The sequence below is a fragment of the Oreochromis aureus genome, linkage group 3 (genome assembly GCF_013358895.1).
Source record: "Oreochromis aureus strain Israel breed Guangdong linkage group 3, ZZ_aureus, whole genome shotgun sequence".
Taxonomy (NCBI): domain Eukaryota; kingdom Metazoa; phylum Chordata; class Actinopteri; order Cichliformes; family Cichlidae; genus Oreochromis; species Oreochromis aureus.
The window spans coordinates 111,268,700-111,293,518 of NC_052944.1; the positions used below are offsets into that span (position 1 = coordinate 111,268,700).

Genomic DNA, 24,819 nt, shown 5'->3' on the forward strand with positions numbered 1-24,819 from the left:
TCTAGGTCCTGGTGTTCAAATATGTCCCAGTCTGTCTGTGTGAAGCAGTCCTATAGTTTGTGCATTTTCAGGCCAGGTTGTAACAGTCTTTGTGGTGGGCCTGGCAGTGCGTCTGAGGGGGGTGTAGGCTGGGGAGAGCAGGAGGAAGAGGTGGTCGGACTGGCCGAGGTTGGGGAGGGGTATGGCTCTGTATGCATGCTTGATGTTTGAGTAAATGTTACAGGCCTTGATGGGGTCTGTCTTTTTAAACTGTTTTTAACAGAAAAGCAGAGACAGGAGACATGAGTTGCGTTCGGTCTGCAGGCTCTTCCTCGTCTGATTTATTAACAGAATTAAACAGTTACTTTTCTTTTCATTTAGACGCACACCTTTCTCTTTTAACAACACAAACACATTCAATCAGGTCCTTAGGTCAAACCCTTTTGGTTACCTTGCTTTCTCGCAAGAATAAACTTACAAAATAATCATTGTATATGAGTGTCCTTATTTACAATAAATCTGTAACCAATTCTACTGCCGCCCATCTGTATTTCTGAGAAACGCTGCCTCTCTATGACGATCTTTTTATACACATTTATCTGAATGACCTGTTGCCAGGTAACATAGTTAGTTGCAAAATGTTCCTTCAGCTGTTTTTGTCTAGTACAACTGACCCCTCCAGACTTTTGTCCCTCCACCCTACATTTTTGAACATTTAATTTAGTTTGAACATTTAATATATTTTATAGATTTGATTGTGAATGAGATTTGATTCTAATTTTGATTGATTCTTGTAAGATTGTATTGCACACAGCAGTGATTTTCTTTCTTTCTTGTTCTTTCCAGGCAGACAAGACTGGCTGTGCAACTTTTTCCTTCAACATGTCAATTTTTACTAAAATGGACGAAAAGCTTCAAGATGTTCTGGATATCAGGGCCAAAGTGGAAGAAGAGGGAACAGGCAGGTTGTGTTATTCCTTTAAAATGACACATTAATGTGTATTTAACCAAAAAGGCATTCACAGTATTGTAACGTGAATGTTTTTATATTCAGGTATTTCACACCCTCAAGAGAAGAGAGTCACGATTTCTTATGTCCTTGGAAAAGTGTCTTTCATTAACATGCCCAAGGTTTGGGAACGGGGATCTAATGTGGAAGGAAAAGTGAGCCTAAAATGTTTTCAGCTCAGTTTATCCTACAAAGCACATTTAAATTGTTTGTATTTTCCATTGATAGAGCATTGTGTGTTTGTCAACAGGTCAAAGCAGTGTACCACAATAATACACCAGTTTGTGACGCACCGGTCTACCTGTTCACGGGAGAAATGTGGCAAACACACTCACTACAAAATCTGACAACTGACAGCAACGGTGTGGCCTCATTTTCTTTCAGCACTGATAACTTTGACCAGGATATCCAACTCCATGTGAGCTGACACACTGAAACAACACTGTAATTTAATGCACAGCAGCCTGAAACCTCGACTGGTTTCTCATAGGTTCAAATGTCCAAAGATCTAACACAGTAAAAAGTGGCTATACTGAAACAGTTTATGACTCATCTTCCTCCACATTTGCCCTGCTTATAAAAACGGCCTCATTGTCCAATGTTATTTTTAGATAAGTTTTTTTTTTAATTTTTGTTTCCTATCTCCAACTAGGCAAGCCTGACACCAACACTGGACTACCCAGGATACAGAACTGCATACTATGACAGGGGATTTCACACATTATCCATGTCCCAGCCGTCTTCTCCTTACATTAAAACAATCAGCTCTCTAGAGGTACAGAAGAAGGACAAACCATTGCCCTGTGATGAAGAAGAAGACATATCAGTCAACTACACTATAGTGGGAGAGTCTCCGGGGTCTGTGGATGTCATTTATCTGGTGAGTTATCTCTTAGCTTGTCACTTTATGGCATTACTACAAAGTTCACCATGGCCAGACCTTTTGTGTGTTTGCTAAAAAAGTACTGTTGTAAAACCCATCATGACTGAAGAAGAAACTTTCAGTCCATCATGAGAATCCAGCAGCCTGGATCTATTTCAGCATAAATACCTGATCCAGCCCAAACTATATGCTTTAGCAAAAAGGAAAACTAGGGAGGGCGTCTGTCTCCTGAATCCAAACTGGAAGCTGGTTTCACAGACTTCATGTCTGGTTCCTCTGTTCTGTCCATCATCATTTTCTGTCAGCTTAGTAATTAGCCTCAGTGTTTAGTCCTTTGTTCATGATATCCTAAGTTTTCTCTCTCTGTTAATCATTTATATTCTTAGGCCTTCGTAGATTTAGTCATCTGGGTTCTGTTCTCGGTTAATCATGCTTTCCCTGTGTTTCTCCTGCACTTTTCAAGTCTCGTCTTTTAGTGAGTCCATGTTTAGTTATTTTCTGTTTTATTTTTCAGTCCTTTGTTTTATGCATCTTGTCTTGTTTTCCACATTGAGTTCTAGCAGTGTTCCACAGGTGTTTCCTCCCTGTTCTGTTTATTCTCCTGTTCCCAAACACTGTTTCCTGGGATTCCAGTTTTCCTAGAAGTGTATTTCCTTAGTTAGTATTTCCAGTGGACTATCTTGAACTTGCTGTGTTGAAAAACCGTCCACTTGTTTTTCTTCCCACTTCTGTGTCTTGAGTCCTGCATTTGGGTCTGTACCCTGATTGCTACACAGCATTACATGATACGCCTAAAACCCCAAACGGACATGATGGCTGTCACAGCAGTAGTTTGTAGCTTTCTCTAACTTGGGTGTAACTGCTCCTGAAGTTTATTGTTGATGTTTGGTGTAGAATAAAGCCCATGCTCCAACTGATGTTTAACCAAAATTTTAATCTCGTCTTCGCCAGCAAACACCGTGAAAAACTACAGTGAAAAAAGAAATGAAAACACAGATATTGTGTCAGCAAAATAAAATTACAATCGCAATAAAACGTACACACAAAGTAAAATACACAACCATACCACGTGCGCCTTTCTACAAAACATTTGTGAGCAGTTGCAGTTCATATTTTTTCTCCTTATTCACAAGTTAGCTTGTTTTTCTGGCTTGAGTCTTTAGTCTCTGGTGGCATATGCGCCTTAATTGAACATCCCTCCAAAGCACAATACTCAGCTCCACCAGGCGCCAATAATACAACATGGGATTTAGATGAAATACCCTGTTTTATAATCATAAAAAACATTATAATCACAAAAATTGAGAACAAATAAACACATTTCACTATGACAGCTACACTGGGTATGAACAAGTTAGGTCAAGAAACAGATGCTAGAGACGTATAAAGAATTAGAAAAATATAATAACAAAAGACAAGTACTAGTACTGCAAATAAAGCAACATAGTAAAGCTGTCACAAGATAAATTAGTGATCTAGTCAAGTTGAACAGAGAGATTTATAGTACATCGTTCTGTCACTGGTAGAATTCCAAATGTTCAATTACCAGATAGTGGTCACACCCAAGTCAGTCAAGATAACAAACAAGATTGGCATGTTCAATAAATAACCGTGCAGAAAGAAGCAATGATATGTGGTAACATTTTATAATAACATTTTTCCAGGACAACATAAAATTGTTCAGATTTTTAGCATCACAGGAAAATGAAAAAAGTAGGAAAAAATAATGATGTTGTTGTAAGTTGTGGGCACCCGCAGGATCTTTTAAAAACATATGAGACAAACTGCACTTTAAGAAAAGACCTTTTGGTTATTTTTCATTGTAATTTAACTGTATTATTAGGGGATGGGTGGAGTAAGCTAACTTAACATTATAATCAGAATAAAGACAAAATACAAAAATACTTTTCAAAACCCTTCGAACAGCTACAAAAACTGGGTCTGTAACTTATCTTGAAACAGTTTAATTACTAAGAGCTGTTATTTCACTCCTTTTCATTGGCTGATTTTATCCTTTAGGCCTGAGGATGCTTTGAAGGTCTGAAGACAATTTTCTACGAGCAACTTTTAAAATTCATAAGAATTTCAGCCACAAAACTGCACCAATTTACAGTCAAAAGTTTGGACACCTACTTATTTTATGGTTTTTCCATATTTTCGTGACTACTTTTTATTTTTATTTTTTGCTAAAGCATATAGTTAGGGCTGGACCAGGTGACCCTGAATCCTCCCTTAGTTATGCTGCAATAGACGTAGGCTGCCGGGGATTCCCATGATGCATTGAGTTTTTCCTTTCCAGTCACCTTTCTCACTCACTATGTGTTAATAGATCTCTCTGCATTGAATCATACCTGTTATTGATCTTATTGTAGGGTCTACCTTACAATATAAAGCACCTTGAGGTGACAGTTTTTTTGATTTTGAGCTGTATAAATAAATTGAATTGAATTATTTCCATTGTAGATTCTCACTGAAGGCATCAAAACTATGAATGAACACATATTTAATCATTTGGTGAACAATGCTGAGCACTTGTTGGCCTTTTTGCCCTCCATCTCATCCCAAACCATCTCCTTTGAGTTTAAGTCAGGTGACTGTGGAGGCCAGGCCATCAGGTGCAGCACTCCATCACTCTCCTTCTTGGTCAAACAGCACTCACACAGCCTGGAGGTGTGTTTGGGGTCGTTGTCCTGTTGGAAAATAAATGATGCGATGGCATGTTGCTGCAGGCTGCTGTGGCAGCCATGCTGGGTCAGTGTGCCTTCAGTTTTGAATAAATCCCCAACTGTGTCACCAGCAAAGCACCCCCACACTATCACACCTCCTCCTCCATGCTTCACAGTGGGAACCATGCATGTAGAGACCATCCATTCACCTTTTCTCCGTCGCACAAAGACACGTCAGGTGGAACCAAAGTTCTCAAATTTGGACTCATCAGACCAAAGCACAGATGGTGTAATGTCCACTCCTTGTGTTTCTTGGCCCAAACAAATCTCCTTTGGCTGTTGCTTTTCCTTGGTTGTGGTTTCTTAGCAGCTATGTGACCATAAAGGCCTGATTCACACAGTCTCCTCTGAACATGTAGAGATGTGTCTGCTACTGGAACTCTGTGTGGCATTTATCTGGACTCTAATCTGAGCTGCTGTTAACTTGTGATTTCTGAGGCTGGTGACTCGGATGAATGTATCCCCAGCAGCAGAGGTGACCTTTGGTTTTCCTTTCCTGGGGCGTCCTCATGTGAGACAGTTTCATTGTAGCACTTGATGGTTTTTGTGACTGCGCCTGGGAACACATTCAAATATGAATTCTAACAGTTGTCAAACAGGGCTGTCAGCTGTGCACCAACTTGACTTCTGCACAACACAACTGATGGTCCCAACCCCATTAGGAAGGCAGGAGGTTCCACCAATTGACACTGATAAGGTTCACCTGTGAGGTGAAACCATGTCAGGCGACTACATCATGTAGCTCACTGAGAGAAGGCCGAGGGTTTGCAGCACTGTCAGTAAAGCAAAGGGCTGCTACTCTGAGGACTCTAAAACATAAAACATATCTAGAGTTATTTATAGATTTTTCTTTGCTTCACCTACAATGTAGAAAGTATTAAAATAAAAAAAAATAAAAAAACACTGAATGAGGTGGTGTGTCAAAACTTTTCACTGGTAGTGATGTCCACAGATATCAGTGCTAGTTCAGGCTTGTTTTTTAAATGATTTCTATCTTCCAGGTGTTGTCCAGAGGAGCTGTCATCATGCAAGGACAAACACAGGTTCAAGTGCAAGATAGATCGGGTAAAATTCCCATATTTCCACATATGCCACAGCCAAGCATGGACTTTGGCCTGTTTTGTTGATCTGTGGATGTATGTATGGACCTGTGTTTCAGTGACTGAGGGCCAGGTGAACTTTGAGTTTAGAGTGTCTCCTGAGATGTCACCAGAGTTCCAGCTTGTGGCTTATGCCGTCCTGCCAAGTGAGGATGTAATTGCCCACAGTGCCAACTTCTCTACTGACAAATGCTTCAGCAACACGGTGAGTGTAATTCTAGAGGTGTGCTGTGTGTTTGGTGTCATTTGTCTGCAGTCAAATTCAAATCAAAGTCATCTCCAGTTGGCTAAATCACGTGAGGATTTATAGCATCAGTAAATGGACAGGTTGTTCCACAGCTGTTTCTACTCTACCTGAGGACTCAAAGTGCTCCTTTATACCACCTCATTCGCTCACTACCATTTATACAAGCACCTTTTTCAATGATGATGCAAGTTCTTTCTATCTAACACTGACACAGATTCATACAGTGTGCAGCTTGGGCTACAGCCATCCCACTGGGACTCATGATTTGTCACTCACCACAATGAACAGCACATTTAGCTAGCAGTGAGTGGGGAGTCATCACAGTAACATCTACAAGTGTTTTGTGTCAGGTGTCAGTGGAGTTTTCACCGTCTTCAGCCGTCCCAGGTGAAGAGACCAACATGCAGGTGACGGCCCTGCCACGTTCTCTGTGTGGTGTGAGCGCCATCGACAAGAGCGTTCTCATCAAGGAGCCTGGGAAGACTCTGGATGCAGATAAGGTAACTGCTGATATTAACACCAGTGAGATGGACACATCCCTTATTTCCAGAGCCCGTAGTGTCACAAGTTACCAACAGCTCACGCCTTCGCTCTGGTACTTGTGTCCTGATAAGTATTCTTTGGGCAGTCGTACATTCAACTGTTTTAAACAGTAATAATACATAATACAAGGTTACATATGCATGTGTGGTTAAATGTATATTTCAGGATCACTTGTTGCTCATGTGGTTGCAGACAGCAATATTTTAATCTTATAAAATTAATTCCTTATGGGCAAATTAATATTTCAGCATGGAGATAAATCCAGGATCATGACTTTTTTTTAGCAAATAATTCAACCATGTAACGATTTGTAAGTGTATCACCTGCCAGTCAGTGTCTGCTTTACTTGAGAAGAATTTAACTTTGCATCAAAACTGCTCAAATACATGAGTATTTGTTGATGTTAAACATACAGCAAAACCTGGAAAAAGTGAGACTTAGTGAGGTAAAGGAGCTACAGAGACAGCTTCAAATGGAGAAGACTTACTGTAGCCATATAAGTCACTACGAACGATGTGGTGTTTATAGTAAAATTGTAGAACTGCTGTAAGATTTGGTAAACAGATACTTCAACTATAACACCTCACATCTGCGAACACTTACTGCTAACTTGATCATTTTAATTTATTTTTTTTTAAGAAATCTTCTTAGATCATCAGCAATTGATTTAAGCCTAATCTGTACTCGTATTTACACCAGTACTACATGTAACAGTTAAAAAAAATATGTGGATCAAATGTTACCAGGCAGGCAGGCAAAAAATGTTTGGAAGTTTTGTTGAACTGCACTTTTCTTTTCAGATATTTGACTTGCTCCCACTCAAGAAATCCTCAGGCATCCCATATGAGGTTCAAGATGCTGAAGAATGCCTTAATGTGAGACCAAAAAGATATGTTTTGCCGTACCCCAGTCAAGAGCAAAATGACGCCTATGCAGTTTTCCAGGTAAAATACATGTATACCTGTGAGTCCGTCAAACATAATGTAAATGCAATAGTTTTTGTTGTTGCACCAGTTTTTACTGATCTTTGTGTGCTGCTGAAATTTCTAGAAAGTTGGACTGAAGATGGCGACAAACTTGATTTTTCGATTGCCTTCATGCCTCAAGTTCAAAGGAAAATTTTACCATGATGGCCCTCATGTCGCCTACGGTGAATCATTCGCTTGTTTGTGTTGTGTCTGGCTATAAATTTTGCTTTGTATTTACCAAAAAGAAAACGGGTAATTAATTTTTCTTTTTTTATTCAGCTATTGCTCTGGACTACGGTCCCCCGGTTAGAGATGATCCCATACATGGACTAAGTAGTCCTGGTCTGGGATCTGCTGTCCAGCTTCCTCCACCAATAGAGACAGCTCGCTCTTTCTTCCCTGAGACTTGGATCTGGGATCTGGTGGAAGTTGGGTAAGTATCTGTTGTGAAGAGATCTGATGCATATTCCATTTTTAAAAAAGTATATACGAGCACATTTAGAAACCCATGTGAACTTTCTGCTGTGTCTTTGCACACATGAATAACATGAAAATAGAATAATTGTGAGTTTTTTCTTAAGCATGTTTTGATGCTTCAGGCCGATGTTTTATTTAAAGATGTGCTTTGTTTTTGTGGGATATATTATTTCACTTTCTTCAGCAGCGCGGAGCTCTTTTACTTTGTCAATGCAACATATACAAGCAATTCACACTGCAGGATGTAACTATACTGTTATACAAGTAATTTACAGACATACAAACATGTTTTATAATGTTATAGAATATGTTTGTGTGTATCTGCTACTTCAGAGACGATGGAAAAAGGGACGTGTCCCTGACTGTCCCAGACACCATCACCACCTGGGAGACGGAGGCTTTCTGTTTGTCCTCTCAGGGTTTTGGTTTGGCTCCTCGTAAAGAAATGAAAGTCTTCCAACCTTTCTTCCTTGAACTCACCATGCCCTACTCCATCATCCGGGGGGAGCACTTTGAACTGAAGGCGACTGTCTTTAACTACCTGACCAGCTGCATCATGGTAATGAATGATTAAAGTGTTTAAATACATTTCTGTTCATAGCCAAGGAAAACCATACTGAAAACATTACTTTCTAAGCTAAATTTATATAGAAAAGATTTTTTCTTTGGCAATATAACCATGCAGGATGCAGGCCGTTCTTGAAGGGCCCCTGCTCACCAACACCTACAAGCTCACCTGCAAGCACAGACAACAGGATTGCCCAATCACATGTCTTTACACAACCAACCCTCCTCTAGCTTTCTTTGTGCGCTCATGCACCTTGTAGAAAAGAGTTTAGCTGTAAGAAAACAGATGGAGGGAAACGATTAGGAAGGGCATGTTTAAAGTAACCAAGTAAAATAAAGGCTACTTTCAGCATGAGTTCATAAAAGCAAACTTGTGCATTCATTTAGATGCTTAAAAAATGTGTTCACATTTGAACTCAGCTTTAAATGTAGCCGTGAGATTGTTGAACTAGTTTAAAATATACCGTCTGTGTTCCTCGTACAGGTTACTGTCACTCCTGGGCCGTCCTCAGATTACACCCTCACGCCTCTCTCTGGTGATCTGTACACATCCTGTTTGTGTGCCAACGAGCGCAAGACCCTCAGGTGGACCATGATCCCAACAGCCTTAGGTGAGAATCAGGCTTTGGTCCTCCACACTGCCAGGAAACCGCTGTGTGGCAGGCTGAGTACACATCCTGTTTATGTGCCAACGAGCACAGTTGCAAATTGAGGTAAAGCAAGACTATAAACCCCTGTGTTGGGAGTGGGGCAGAAAGAATTATTAGCTGTGTCTCAATTCCTAGGCCACATCCTTTAGAGGACCCGGCCTTCGCGGTCTACGTGGGCCGGGTCTTTAAAAGGTCGGGTAGACCAGAAGTGCGAGGCTGTGAAATTGGACAGTCTAGCCTTCAGATTTGCATCACTGCTGTCTCGGTGGGGTTTAATAAACTCAGCCGTCTGCTCCTTGCTATCTAAAATATAACAGGACACTGGCGTAAATTCTCGACTATCTCACATTTCTGTTCAATCAGTTTTCTGTTTGACGTTTATTCAGCTGTGTGAAAACTATAACTTTAATCTCAGCCAAACCGATTTACTCGGGAACAAATAAAACACTGAAAAAAGCCAAACAGTAACATTTTTGATTTATCTAAGTGACTTATATATCATAATAATGGATTGGATTGTATTTATATAGCGCTTTTCTAGGCACCCAAAGCGCTTTACAATTCCACTATTCATTCACGCTCACATTCACACACTGGTGGAGGCAGCTACAGTTGTAGCCACAGCTGCCCTGGGGCAGACTGACAGAAGCACCATCGGCCCCTCTGGCCAACACCAGTAGGCAGTAGGGTAAAGTGTCTTGCCCAAGGGCACAACGACCAGGACAGAGAGAGCAGGGGGATCGAACCGGCAGCCTTACGGTTACAGATGAGCTTCCCAATCCCCTGAGCCATGGTCTCTGATCATGTCTAACCTGAGTAGCCAAAGCTTGGTCGCGCTATGAATTCTGGGATACGGTGGGCCACGAAGGACACACCCGACCCATCCTTCAAATCTGGGGAAATGAAGGATGCATTTGTCGCCGCATTTGGAGCAGCCTTTGAATTTGGACAGCCTTCAGCGTGTAGCTGTGACGTAATCGGCCTTCACATGTGGCCTCAGGAGGATGTGGCCCCTGAATTGGGACACAGCTGTTGGGTCTACAAGGTCTAGATTTCCCACTTCTATCCTTCCAGTCTGAGGGTAGAAGCTGCCTCCATCCTCATGGTTTACTTAATGGTTTACTTAATGCAGCTGTTTTAACTAATTATAAATCATTTTGTAACCTGCCTTTCAATTCTCATCAATTATTTCCATTATGTATGCTTCCCTTGGACAGTATATATAATGATATATAATACAACACTTTATTATATGTTATGTGTAGGTCCTGTCTTGTTACATCCTGTATGTACCTAAATGTTGTGCATCTGCACTTTATTGTTGTCTCTGTCTACGCATGGGACAGTGTGAAACGTAATTTCAATTCCTTTGTATGGCAAGTACATCTGAAGAAATTGACAAATAAAACTGACTTTGACTTTGACTTTACAAAAGACTCTTTGCAGTTTCATTGCCATCCCAATGATTTATATCTTAATCGGTTAGTGAAGTCAGAAGCAACAGATGATGTATTATTGTAGGGTCTACCTTACAATATAAAGCACCTTGAGGCGACTGTTGTTGTGATTTAGCGCAGTATGAATAAAACTGAATTGAATCAGTTACTTAGCTACAGGCATGTGTTAAGGATGACCTGCAGTTTTCTAAATTGAGCCAAATTGACATTATTGTATGTGGCCCTAAAAGTGTCGTCTCTGACGAGATACTTTTTATGACTTACATTACCTCAGCCTCCAGCAGGACCCTGAAATTATTTTGGACTATTTATTTTCTAGCTCATGTTTTTCACACCTGATGCTGTAAAATTTTCAGTTAGACGTTATCTTTGATTTAGAACCAACATTAAATCTACAGATCTAGTTTTAGTTCTAGTGTAATCACAGCTAACTGTTTTCTTTTGTCCCAACACATTTCCTTCTAGTTTCTAGAAAATCTGTAAAATAACCTCAGTAACCTTTATTTTAATGAGATAAAGAAGGTGACATGTGCTGATGCTTTTAGGGGCTGTGAATGTGACTGTGTCTGCTGAGGCGGTAGCGTCCCATGTGTCATGTGATAATGAGGTTGTGAGCGTACCGGACAGAGGTCGCATTGACGTTGTCACCAAATCTCTCATAGTGAAGGTCAGTACCATAAATACAAGACCAGAAAAACATTTTTAATTTTCACTCATTTTAAAGATAATTTTCTTCAGGCTGAGGGAACTGAGATGACAAAGACGTACAACTGGCTTCTTTGTCCAAAAGGTCAGTATGATTTCCATCAGTTACAAAGTTTAAATAAAGAAATGACCTAAATGCTGAAAGTTAGCAGTGGAGTGCACTGTGCACATAAAATGTGCCAAATTTTCATCCAGCACTTTCACAAAATGTAATGATATGTGCTGAAGATCAGGCCACCTGGTGACTTTGAACAGTAACTCTGTTGTAAACATGACTTCCTGATTCTGTACACAGGAAACACACTGATAGAGGAAGCAGAGATACATCTGCCTGAGAACGTGATTGAAGGATCTGCCCGCACTTCTGTATCAGTCCTGGGTAAACCTCATGATTTCATCTCAATGAATTTTGATTCAGCCAAATAAAAATATGGCAAGTTAAAGCTTTGATAAAAAGACAAATAGTAAATTACTAAAACAACAGAAAATAAAAGAGACATCATGTTCAAGTAAAAGTAAAAACCGTATTCAGCTTTTAAAAGATGATTTCATTTATAAATAGAAAAAAGCGACCCACATCTTCCCGGCCTTATGTGAAAAATAAATGGACCCCAAAAATCAAAAGGCTGGTTGTGCCATTCTTTGCAGGAAGAACTGCAGTCTAGCTTTTGTCATAAGTGTTTTTTGAAACGCTGTGGAGGAGTTTTGGCCCAGTCACACCAGAGGGTTTTCCAGCGTAATCGGTCTGGTCATGCAGAATCACGTCAGTAGGATTTAAGTCCATATTTTGACTCGGCCACTTTCTGGCGTTCTGGATCATTTTCCATCTTAATAGCATAAGTTTGAGATTCAAGGCACAAACTGATAGCTGGACATTCTCCTGGTAGAGAGTTCTTCCTCCAGGTCGTGGCATGCTACTGAAACACCAGAGGCATGATTTAACACTGGGCACCAGCTGCCTTAACCAGACTCCTCCGTCGCTAACCACCTGAACCCAATGCCCCACCCCTCCCTGCAGCTGAGCCACAGACCCCCCTACGCCACATAGCCCCAGGGCATCACACTGCTACCACCACTGTTGGTATGATGTTCTTTCTATGAAATGATGCAACAAAACTCAAAACTTTTTCTCTTCAGTCCATATAATATTCTCCCAAATATCTTGTGGAGCATGGAGATGTTTTTTTGGCAAATGTGAGATAAGCTTTTGTGTTCTTTTTGGTCAGCAGTGGTTTTGTCCATGAATGCTGTTTTTGCCCCGTCTCCTTTGTATTGTTGAATCGTAAACTCTGACCTTTACAGAGGAAGGCAAGGCCTTCAGTTCTGGGTGTTGTTGGGATTCATTTGACTTTTTCGGTGAGTCGTCGATGTGCTAATGGATTAATTTCGGCCACATCTTTTCTAGTTTTCTCAGTTTGTGGATAATGGGTTCCAACATGGTGCACTGGCGCTCCAAAGCTGTAGAAATTGTTTTTTAACCCTGTCCAAACTGATAGATCTCAAGACTTCTCGCCTATTTTTGAATTTCTTTCAATCATGGCAACGACGTGTTTCTTTTAGCCTGCTTCCCTTTGTCAAACAGATTGTACTTGAGTGATTTCTTGATCCAGCAGGTTTGGCCTTAATCAGGTCTGGGTCTGGTTGGTGAAATGAAACTCAGTCTTCTTAGAAATATTTGGTTAATCACAGTCAATCTACGATTTTCAGTTTGGATGTTTTTTCGCTCAGGAAATGAAATCATCATTTAAAATTACATATTGAAATTATTCAGGTTATCTTTGCCCAATAATACAAAGTTGTTTTACGCTAGTTTTGTTAGTTTTAGTGAATCAGTGTTTTTGATCAGGTGACATCCTGGGCCGGGCTCTGAAGAACCTGGATGGATTGCTGCAGATGCCGTATGGATGTGGGGAGCAGAACATGGCTCTCCTGGCCCCCAACATCTACATCCTCCACTACCTGAAAGGCACACAGCAGCTCACCACAGCCATCATGGAAAAAGCTACTAACTTCCTCACCAGTGGCAAGTTTTTATTGTTTCCTCTAAGAAGGAAATCATTTGAATCACTTCAACACACACGGTTCAAGAAACAAGCCGACATGAGGCAGAACATTAGCCACAGTTTTGGGTCAAATGTGTCATTTTCCTCATCTGTCAGCAAGAGTCGTAGAATTTCCCAAATCTTGATGTACACATGCAGATCCATAAACAAATGGAGTCCAATCATCACCATAGCAACAATGTCTCGATCATTGTGTCTCTGTTGTTACAGGATACCAAAGACAGCTCAACTACAAAAGTGACGACGGTGCTTACACCACATTTGGAACAGGACCAGGAAACACTTGGTGAGAACATCACTGATCAATTATGTCCTACATAAATCAGAGCGGTTACACTGGTTTTTAAATATCCCACCAAACAGAAGACGTTTCTCAAAGTTAGACATGTTTATGCTATTAATATAATAGTCAACCTCTAATACTTAAAATAATTCACAATTTAGCATAATTACCTTTAGTCCTTTGACTCCCCTAACATTAAAAATAACTTTTGGTTAATACTGTGTAATTTAGTAGGGAGGAGTATTAGGGCCACAGTAAAAAAGTCAAAATTTAGAGATTAAAGTTGTAATTCTATTATTTATTTATTTTTATTTTTTTCAAATAAAGCCAAAATGCTATTTCGATAATAAAGTCGTAATACTGTTTTTTGTAAAAAGTCAAATTCAATTCTAAGAAAACAGTTGAAATGATTACGGTTGTTGTTCCAAACTACCACAGCTGCTATACCCTGTAGATTGTGTAGATGACTCAGTGAAATAAACCAGTCGTCTTGTGATACAGTATAGATGCTTTTTATTCCACGAGCGTGTAATCATCGGTATCCTCGCATGTGTCCATTACCAGCCATTTCATTTTATACTAATCTCCATCTGACCACGCACAGATTTCTGTACCACTTTCTGCTTTTTAATGCACTTATACTTACTGCCACACTGTTTTTATTTGCTAAAAGGGACATCAGTTCCTTCCTTGTTACTAAAACTGATTATGAAGTACGATTTCCCTAATTCAGAGGGTACAGCAACCGTGGCAGTTTGCCCTGGAACAACTGTAATCTTCACGCTTTTTCTCAAAATACATTTTCAAATGTAATCTTGAAATTTCAACTTTATTTTCAAAATGATCAGTATTTTTCTCTTAATGTGACCTTACATCCAAACACCAAGCCAAACATTTCCATCGTTGTAAGATGTGTAAGTGGTTTTTTTTTTCTTTTTGCCAGGCTGACTGCGTTTGTGGTAAGAAGTTTTGCCAAAGCTCAGTCTTTCATCTATATTGATTCCAGAACGATCGAAGAGTCTAAGACCTGGCTGGAACATAAACAACAAGAAACTGGCTGTTTTGAAAAGTCTGGGAAACTCTTCAACAACAGAATGAAGGTAACGTGTAGACTGTGGAAATAGCCTCCCGCGTGGAAGCACTTTAACAATTTTATTAATAATTTCATTCATACATGGAAAACAGTGTATTAAACACTGTAAAAGCATTGAACATGGACCAAGACATTCATTTTGACACTTGCTCCATAGAACTGCGAGTCACAATCCTTAATCAAAGATGATACTAAAACCATATGCAACTGAAAATCATTTTCATGATGTCATATCCCTGAATGTTGTTGGTGCTTTGATGATGTCTATGATGCCTTCTGTTGACAGGGTGGTGTATCTGATGAAGTGACTCTCAGTGCGTACGTTACTGCTGCCTTCTTGGAAATGAATATATCTCAACATGTGAGTAGACTCAAAGAATATCGAGCTATTTAAACAAAAATTGAACATAGAGTTAGCCCTACTGAGCCATGGAGTTAAGCTTAGCCAGCAGTCTCAGTGTCTTATTTTACTGTCCCCCCTTCCCCTCTGTATTCTCTCTTTCTTTCTTTTTCTTTCTACCTTTCAGTATAATTGTCTGTCCAATTTGTAACAACTTAAAATAAAATAAAATAAACAAACAATGATCATATAAATTAATCAAGTGGAACAATATGGCATTGGCATATTTTCTCCACTTGAAAAAAATCCATTGGGCATCTTTCCTGGGCTTTGGACAACAATTCTGAGTGCTAAAATACCAAACGGGGCAGGCAAAAACAAAAAAGCAGCAGTCCCTGCAGATAAGCTGGTCTCACTAACAGCCAGGATCACCAGATGACACAGCTCACCTTTGCTATTTCTTTTGGCATTTTTATATGGAGCATGCATCAAGCTATTTAAGTTTCACAGTTCCTCTGCAAGTCATTTGGTGCACGGCTGCTGACTTATTGCAGGTGCCTCGGTTGGCTCCATCGAAAACAATTTTCTGTATGTCATTCCACCCATTCCCATTTTTCCCATGTACTCTCTAAACTGTCCTGTCAAAATAAAGGCTGAAATGCCATTGATGACACGTTTTTTAAAACTTCCATAAATTTTAGTCACAATATTTCCATTGGATTCATATCAAAAACAAGCACTTGTCAAACAATTCGGGGTCTGAGTGTGCCATGATGTGTCGACCTATGGAACCAGCACCCTAATGCAGTCTGGATCAGCTCTCTGTCTCAAAAGTCCTAATCTCTGATCTTATGGGTTTTACTCAGGAAGCAGTAAAGAACTTGGGTGGAATGTAATGGGTGAGGACACTCTCTCAGTTCTAACTGCCTCCATCCAAATGTCTACCCTGCGTGTCTCTAATAAAAACAGGCGACCTGAGCAGCCTTGCAGGCCTGGTGTTCATTGGCCACTTCTTGACCAGTGCACTTGGTACGACTTCCCTCTAGACCAGTGCACTTGGTACAACTTCCCCCTAGACCACTGCACTTGGTTTAACTTCCCTCTAGACCCCTGCACTTGGTATAACTTCCCTCTAGACCAGTGCACTTGGTATAACTTCCCCCTAGACCAGTGCACTAGGTATAACTTCCCCGTAGACCAGTGCACTTGGTTTAACTTCCCTCTAGACCCCTGCACTTGGTATAACTTCCCTCTAGACCAGTGTACTTGGTATAATTTCCCTCTAGACCAGTGCACTTGGTATAACTTCCCCCTAGACCCCTGCACTTGGTATAACTTCCCTCTAGACCACTGCACATGGTATAACTTCCCCCTAGACCACTGCACTTGGTATAACTTCCCTCTAGACCCCTGCACTTGGTATAACTTCCCCCTAGACCAGTGCACTTGGTATAACTTCCCCCTAGACCACTGCACTTGGTATAACTTCCCTCTAGACGACTGCACTAGGTATAACTTCCCTCTAGACCAGTGCACTAGGTATAACTTCCCCGTAGACCAGTGCACTTGGTACAACTTCCCCCTAGACCAGTGCACATGGTATAACTTCCCTCTAGACCACTGCACTTGGTATAACTTCCCCTAGACCAGTGCACTTGGTATAACTTCCCCCTAGACCACTGCACTTGGTATAACTTCCCCGTAGACCACTGCACTTGGTATAACTTCCCCCTAGACCAGTGCACTTGGTATAACTTCCCTCTACACCCCTGCACTTGGTATAACTTCCCCTAGACCAGTGCACTTGGTCTAACTTCCCCCTAGACCACTGGATGTAGTATAACCTCCCCCTAGACCACTGCACTTGGTATAACTTCCCTCTAGACCAGTGCACTTGGTATAACTTCCCCCTAGACCAGTGCACTTGGTATAACTTCCCCCTAGACCCCTACAATTGGTATAACTTCCCCCTAGACCCCTGCAATTGGTATAACTTCCCCCTAGACCACTGCACTTGGTATAACTTCCCCCTAGACCAGTGCACTTGGTATAACTTCCCCCTAGACCAGTGCACTTGGTATAACTTCCCTCTAGACCCCTGCACTTGGTATAACTTCCCCCTAGACCAGTGCACTTGGTATAACTTCCCCCTAGACCACTGCACTTGGTATAACTTCCCTCTAGACGACTGCACTAGGTATAACTTCCTCTAGACCAGTGCACTAGGTATAACTTCCCGTGAGACCAGTGCACTTGGTACAACTTCCCCCTAGACCAGTGCACATGGTATAACTTCCCTCTAGACCAGTGCACTTGGTATAACTTCCCCCTAGACCACTGCACTTGGTATAACTTCCCCCTAGACCAGTGCACTTGGTATAACTTCCCCCTAGACCAGTGCACTTGGTATAACTTCCCTCTAGACCAGTGCACTTAGTATAACTTCCATCTAGACCCCTGCACTTGGTATAACTTCCCCCTAGACCACTGCACTTGGTATAACTTCCCCCTAGACCACTGCACTTAGTATAACTTCCCTCTAGACCCCTGCACTTGGTATAACTTCCCCCTAGACCACTGCACTTGGTATAACGTCCCCCTATTCCACTGCACTTAGTATAACTTCCCTTTAGACCATTGCAGTTGGTGTAACTTCCCTCAGCTGCGATAACCACATTTACTCAGGGCCTTCTTGATGTTCTTCTGCCTCCCTGGCCGCTGTGTCAGTGGGGATGGTGTTCGCGCTGTGTTGTAGAGTCCTGATGACACCCAGTTTGTGCTCCTGTGGATGATGAGAGTCAAACCTTAAATACTGATCCGTATGCGTAGGTTTATGGTATTCATCAGCTTTTAGATGTCCCCCATTACTGATGGAAATCTCTCAGTCTAAGAAGGCTAACCTACAACTTTTCATATCCTCCCTGGTGAATTTGATGTGTCGGTCCACCGAGTTAATGTGATCCGTGAAATGTGGTACATCCTGAGATTTGATTTTCACCCAGGTGTCATCCACATACCTGAACTCTCACCAGCAAGAACTTTTATCACCACCCAACCTGTACAGTGGTGTTTTTTTATATCTCTTTGCTTGATCTCTACTTTCCTGTAATTGCTTTGTTTTACGACAGCTCACACTCTTTATTATCACGCTGATGTTTTGAGTCACTAAATCAGTAATACTATCTCCTTTTGTTCTCATACTGGGTTTAATGGAAGAAGATTTCTGTTTGTGCACGTCCATTAGGTTCTTTACCTGAAGTGTTTTCTTTGGATCTTTTAAAGGATCCTGTGATGAAAAAGAGCCTGGCTTGTCTCAAGGAGTCTATCAGTGACCTGAGCAACACCTACACTACAGCTCTGCTGGCCTATGTGTTCACCCTGGCAGGAGACGTGGAGACCCGCGCTCACCTTCTGCAGCACTTAGACACAGTTGCAGTGAGGGAAGGTGAGTCATCCTTTAGCAGGACATCATTCAGACTTTATTAGCATAACTGTGACTGTTATTGTGTTTGTAGGAGGTTTCCTCTACTGGTCTCAGACAGCAGCAGAAACATCAGCCTCCCTGTCAGTGGAGATCAGTTCTTATGTGCTGTTGGCCAAACTTAGCGTCTCCCCAACTGCTGAGGATCTGGGATATGCCTCTGGTATTATCAGGTGGCTGACTGGGCAGCAGAACTATTACGGAGGCTTCTCCTCCACTCAGGTACGACACCACCTGAACAGCATGAAGCTAATCTTTGAGTTCATCTACAGTCTTGGACCAAATCAGAAGAAATGATTCTGAAGCTTTCATGTTGTTGCTTTTCTCTCAGATATGCAGACTTGTTTTAGCAGGCAGGGATGTTTTTATTCTTTTTTTTTTTACAATATGAAATTTACTTTGGTCTAAAAATGTGTTGTTTTAACAGAACAGCCTTCTGTGCACCAACTACACGTAACAGCCTGTAAATAACAGTTCAGCTGCAGTCTGTAAGTTTATACCTGTGATTTCTCTACTTTGTTTCTCTGAGATCATCTCTGTTAAACACATTTAACCTGTTTTAACGTTTTTTTTAACCAGGAAGTGAAGGTTAGAAACTCTTTTGTGAGAGTCTGTTGAAGTAACACAGGCAGTTTTACCTTAATGTCTATTACACTTAACACTATGTAATATGGAGTCCTGGAGTCCCATTAAAACTGTCCTCAAGCAGAAGAGGAGGGCCTTCAAATCCAGAGACAAAGAGGAGTTGAAAAGGGTGCAGAGAGAGTTGAGGGGACTGATAAGGAATGGGAAGGACAGCTACTGTTAGGTTAAGGCTGTGTGCAGGCAGGAGTGGTGGTAAGGAGGACCCAAAGTGCAGACGCTTGAAGTCAAAGGTTAACTCAGAACAGCTTTAATGCTGAACTCAAAATAGCAAACTTCCAAAGTGCAAAAAATAAACTCAGGCAAGCAGACAAAACACACAGCAAAATAAACGGTAGATCGCGACACGGACACAGAGAAACACAGGGCTTAAATACACAGAGGGAGCAATCAGGGAATGGGCAACAGGAGGGAAACACAGCTGGGGCAAATCAGGCCTAACGAGACAAGGAAGCAAAACCAGATATATTAACATAAGACATGGACCTTCAAAATAAAACAGGAAACATAACACAGACTGAACTTACAGACACAGACTCACAGGCAGGCACTACAACAGAGGGAACAGAGACGTGGGACCAGGGCAGACACAGACACTGACTGGACACGGGGATATAGCAACTAAGGATACACAGAAACGCGAACTAGACAAGGGGATACAGCTGACAGGGGAGACAGAGCAACTAGAGAAGACAGAGACATAAACCATAAGACAGAACTCAAAGAAACCAAAGACTAGAAATTATAAATAATATAATAAACCCAAAAACCCTGGGTCAACGACCCAGGCATCCTAACAGGTACAGGCAGAAGATGGAGAACCAGCTTCAGCAAAATAACGTTGGTGAAGTCTGGAGAGGCCTCAGAACCATCTCAGGCCACAAACATCAGAACTCTCTGCCTGGGAGGGATGTGAGGTGGGCAAATGAACTGAATCATTTCTTCAACAGATTTGATTCAGCCATGAGGCAGTCTCCAACATCGGCTGCAGACTCACCCACCCCCACTGCTGCTGTTCCACCTCTGACACTTCACATCTCCTCTATTCACCCTGCTCACTCCTCCCCACCCCCAACAACAGCATCCAATACACAATCAACACAAGGCTCCAGCCTGTCTCTCTCAACCACCCAGGTTAGGAGGGAACTGAGGAGGATTAATGGCAAGAAGGCAGCGGGTCCAGATGGCATCAGCTCGAGGGTCGTCAGGTCCTGCGCGGACCAACTGTGTGGGGTGATGGAGCACCTCTTCAACCTGAGCCTGAGGCTGGGGAGAGTCCCACAGCTCTGGAAAACCTCCTGTGTTGTACCAGTGCCAAAGACTTCACGCCCCAAGGACCTCAACAGCTACAGGCCGGTGACTCTGTCATCCCACCTGACGAAGACCCTGGAGCGGCTGGTCCTGGCTCAGCTTCGGCGCCTTGTGAGCTCATCACTGGACCCACTTCAGTTTGCCTACCAGCCAGGCATTGGAGCAGATGATGCCGTCATTCACCTCCTACATCGTTCCCTCGCTCACCTGGAGACCGCTGGGAGCACTGTGAGAATCACGTTCTTTGATTTCTCCAGTGCCTTCAACACCATTCTTCCCTCGGTTCTGAAGGACAAGCTGGAGAACTCTGGAGTGGACCATCACCTCACTACCTGGATTTTGGACTACCTCACCGACCGACCACAGTATGTGAGGACTCAGGGCTGTGTGTCGGACAGGGTCGTCTGCAGTACGGGGGCCCCACAGGGAACGGTTCTGGCTCCGTTCCTCTTCACCATCTACACTGCAGACTTCTCCCACAACTCCACCCAGTGCTTCCTGCAGAAGTTCTCTGATGACTCTGCAATAGTCGGCCTCATCACTGATGGGGACGACAAGGAGTACAGAGGACTGACTCAGGACTTTGTGGACTGGTGCCAGCTGAACTACCTCCAGATCAACGCCAGTAAAACCAAGGAGCTGGTGGTAGACTTCCGCAGGCACAAACATCCTCCACTGCAACCACTGAACATCCAAGGTATGGACATTGAGGCTGTGGACAGCTACAGGTACCTTGGTGTTCATCTGAACAAGAAACTGGACTGGACTCATAACTCAGACGCCCTCTACAGGAAAGGGCAGAGCAGGCTGTACCTGCTGCGGAGACTCAGGTCGTTTGGAGTGGAGGGCCCACTCCTGAAGACCTTCTATGACTCTGTGGTGGCCTCAGCCATCTTCTATGGTGTGGTCTGCTGGGGCGGCAGCATCTCTGCTGGGGACAGGAAGAGACTGAACAGGCTGATCCGAAGGGCCAGCTCTGTTCTAGGATGCCCTCTGGACCCAGTGGAGGTGGTGAGTGACAGGAGAATGGTGGCTAAGCTGTCATCCCTGTTGGACAACATCTCCCACCCCATGCATGAGACTGTGACAGCACTGAGCAGCTCCTTCAGTGGGAGACTGCGGCACCCACGGTGTGGGACGGAGAGACTTCGCAGGTCTTTCCTCCCCACTGCTGTCAGACTCTACAATAAAGACTTTTGCAGCTGATCAACCCCACACATGTGCAATAAGACTGCTATATGTGCAATTCTTTTTCTGACAAAGTTGTACTTTTGTATTTTCTTACTCAGTTGTATATAGCATTTGTATTTCTATTTTATTCTATTGTATATATTATTTTATTTTATTTTATTTTATTGCATTCCAGTGTTTTCTAATTTCTGCTACATAACTTTGCACTTTTGCTGTAACAAAACAAATTTCCCACCTGTGGGACTAATAAAGGTCATCTTATCTTATCTTATCTTACAAATGACAGCTGCTGTGTGTGTTAACCAAAGTGAATCCATCTTGTAGGACACAGTGGTGGCTCTTCAGGCTCTGGCTCTCTACTCCACTCTGGTGTTCAGTCCTGAAGGTTGGAGCACAGTGACAGTTCAGGCTCCCAGCAGTCAGCTGACATTTGATGTCAATCAGGGCAACAAACTGCTCTACCAGGAGGAGGCGCTGCAGGACGTGTCAGGAAAATACAGGCTGGAGGTGAAGGGCACTGCATGTGCTTCAGTGCAGGTCAGTGACAGCATCATGTGACAAGCTCCTGGTTGGTGTCAAACAAACGCTTTCTTTGTCCTTATAAAATGGTAAAGAAGATTAGCATTTTCAGATGTCATAAATGTGTTTTCATTCAATTCAATTCAATTCAATTTTATTTATATAGTGCCAAATCACAAAAACAGTCGCCTCAAGGCGCTTTATATTGTACAGTAGATTGTACAATAATAGATACAGAGAAAAACCCAACAATCATATGACCCCCTATGAGCAAGCACTTTGGCGACAGTGGGAAGGAAAAACTCCCTTTTAACAGGAAGAAACCTAGTACAATTCTATTTTACACTAAATTAGAGAATTGAGCAAAAATTAATAAACTCACTTTCTGTCTGTATCAGAATCAGAGAAACTTTATTCATCTCAGAGGGAAACTGAGATGTGATAGCAGCAAATGCACAACAAACATCAATCACTCATATAAAATGAGTGTAGAAACAGAGATATGACAGATAAATAATAAGATAAATAGATACATATAGCGATATAGGCATGACTATAAAAGGACAAGTATGTGTGCAAATATATGTCGTGGTGTAGAAAAGTGACAGCAGGGTGGAGTGAGGTATGATTAATTCTGTGGACCTGACCCAAGTTTGTTTCTCAGATTTCTGTCCACTACAACATCCCGACACCTACTGATGTCACCACTCTCAGTGTGAAAGTACAACTAGAGGTTGACACCACAAGTGAATCTGCTAGACCCAAATTCAGTCTGAAAATACAATCGCTGTAAGTATGTGACAGGTTAGAGGAGTGCTCTTTACCCGTGTGGAGGAACTGCTGGTAGATGAAAAGCAAGTGTGCACACAGGTCAGTATAATCACACTGTTCAAACACAGGTACAGTGGAAAGGAGAAAACTACAAACATGGTGATCCTGGACATCAAAATGCTCTCTGGATTTTCCCCAGACCCCGAGTCTTTGAAGAGTGTGAGTAATTAGACAGATTCTACCAACGAGTGTATCTCATGTGATAATTGTGATGATAATAATAAAAATGATGTCATCTCCTCACAGCTCAAACATGGCCTCCTGGTGAGTCGTGTTGAACAAAAGGAGGATCATGTTCTGGTGTACTTAGAGGAGGTAAGTGAAAGTCACTGTGGGGACACCAGATGATGATCTTTGGTACAAACTGTGTCTGCGATTGTTTCTGTCTCGTCCAGTTATCAAAGGACACACCATCAACCACAGCTTAGACATCATCCAGGAGCTCCCAGTGGACAACCTGAAGCCAGCCGTGGTCAAGATCTATGACTACTACCAACCAGGTCCAAGTCTAGCTAAGCTTTACTCGAGCAGCACACTGACACACTTTGGTCTTCAGAGGATTCGTACATCATACTGAACAGTTCAGAAAATCTGATGTTTAAATGTGTTGGACACACAGAGAAATTACACTTCAGTGTTTTTCTACCATATGTTTCTCTCAGGTGACCAGGCTGAGACCCAATACATGTTTGTCCCGTGAGCTGCAGGTAAGAAGCTGTAATAACACACAAGTACACCTTTCACACACATTTATTTAATTTTCAAAATTTCAATGAAAATTAAAGGACTAACTTTTATTCCTCGTCTCACAGTCTGAAGAAAGTGTGGTTGGTCCTGAGGTCATCGCTCAAGTTAAAACCTGCATTTTAATAAAGAGACTTTCTCTGCTCAAATGTTTGTATTTTTGTGTTAACAGCTCCAGTATTATTTAATGCTTCATTAACAAAATGCTTCATTTTTAATGATAATTGGAATGGAAAATACAGTGCTGTGAATGCAGCCCTCAGACTGGCCTCTGTTATGCCGTATTTCTATCTCAGCTCAGCTGTTGTGTGTTTTAGACAAAAACAAAATGCTGCAAGTCAACTTAGACTGGGCATTAAAAAAACAAAACATGCTCTTGGAAGTCCTTCAGTAAAGGTTGCCTAGTGACATCCACGGAAATAAGAGAAAGAAACATGAATGCTACTGTGTGTATGTGTATGTGTGTGTGTGTGCGCGCTGCTGATATGAGACATGCAGAGGTGTTTTTGGTTTGTACTAATCTTTGTGTAAAAATATGACTTAAAGGGTAAAACACTGGAACCTGCTTTGTCGAGTGTAAAAGGAAACAAACTGCATCCATTTATGCATGTTGGATCAGGATTCTCCTCCTCTCTCCAACACGCCATGAAGTTCAGCTCAGTTCTGCTCCAATCTCATAAAGTACCAGGACAAGGAAGATGTGAGGCTCAGCTCTGAATGCTCAGATTGAGGACTGAGTATAGACTGATGGGACAGAGCCAGCCTTTTGGCACTGCATGCACAGCTTTGAGTCATGAAGCTGTGACACTTGTGCACTCAGTTTTATCACATCTCCACCTCTCATTCCAGATAAATGAACTCTCCCAGTGACAACTATCACACACCGGTGTGAAAAAATGTTTTTTTCTTATTTCTTAGTGTTTTGCATATTTATCACATCTATGTTTTAGAAAACACAAGAAAAAACAAAACAGTTTTAAAGTGATTTCATTGATTAAAGACAGAAAGGT

General features: G+C 42.0%; 1 protein-coding gene across 1 annotated transcript in view; it reads left to right on the forward strand.

The window, feature by feature from the left end:
- The window catches only part of LOC116319984 (alpha-2-macroglobulin-like), a 33,558-nt gene extending 9,600 nt beyond the window's left edge, over positions 1-23,958 (forward strand). The window contains exons 9-36 of the mRNA XM_039608430.1: positions 826-940; positions 1,034-1,143; positions 1,239-1,406; positions 1,641-1,868; positions 5,599-5,662; positions 5,757-5,902; positions 6,295-6,444; positions 7,288-7,431; positions 7,538-7,637; positions 7,735-7,888; positions 8,266-8,491; positions 8,984-9,110; positions 11,152-11,273; positions 11,345-11,396; positions 11,607-11,690; positions 13,158-13,334; positions 13,585-13,660; positions 14,601-14,757; positions 15,037-15,111; positions 18,373-18,535; positions 18,606-18,793; positions 22,040-22,252; positions 22,899-23,023; positions 23,134-23,224; positions 23,312-23,380; positions 23,461-23,565; positions 23,728-23,772; positions 23,878-23,958. Coding sequence (XP_039464364.1) covers positions 826-940; positions 1,034-1,143; positions 1,239-1,406; positions 1,641-1,868; positions 5,599-5,662; positions 5,757-5,902; positions 6,295-6,444; positions 7,288-7,431; positions 7,538-7,637; positions 7,735-7,888; positions 8,266-8,491; positions 8,984-9,110; positions 11,152-11,273; positions 11,345-11,396; positions 11,607-11,690; positions 13,158-13,334; positions 13,585-13,660; positions 14,601-14,757; positions 15,037-15,111; positions 18,373-18,535; positions 18,606-18,793; positions 22,040-22,252; positions 22,899-23,023; positions 23,134-23,224; positions 23,312-23,380; positions 23,461-23,493 — 3,357 coding nt within the window. The 3' untranslated portion in view covers positions 23,494-23,565; positions 23,728-23,772; positions 23,878-23,958. The remainder of the gene's footprint in view (positions 1-825; positions 941-1,033; positions 1,144-1,238; positions 1,407-1,640; positions 1,869-5,598; positions 5,663-5,756; positions 5,903-6,294; positions 6,445-7,287; positions 7,432-7,537; positions 7,638-7,734; positions 7,889-8,265; positions 8,492-8,983; positions 9,111-11,151; positions 11,274-11,344; positions 11,397-11,606; positions 11,691-13,157; positions 13,335-13,584; positions 13,661-14,600; positions 14,758-15,036; positions 15,112-18,372; positions 18,536-18,605; positions 18,794-22,039; positions 22,253-22,898; positions 23,024-23,133; positions 23,225-23,311; positions 23,381-23,460; positions 23,566-23,727; positions 23,773-23,877) is intronic.
- Positions 23,959-24,819: the final 861 nt, after the last annotated feature.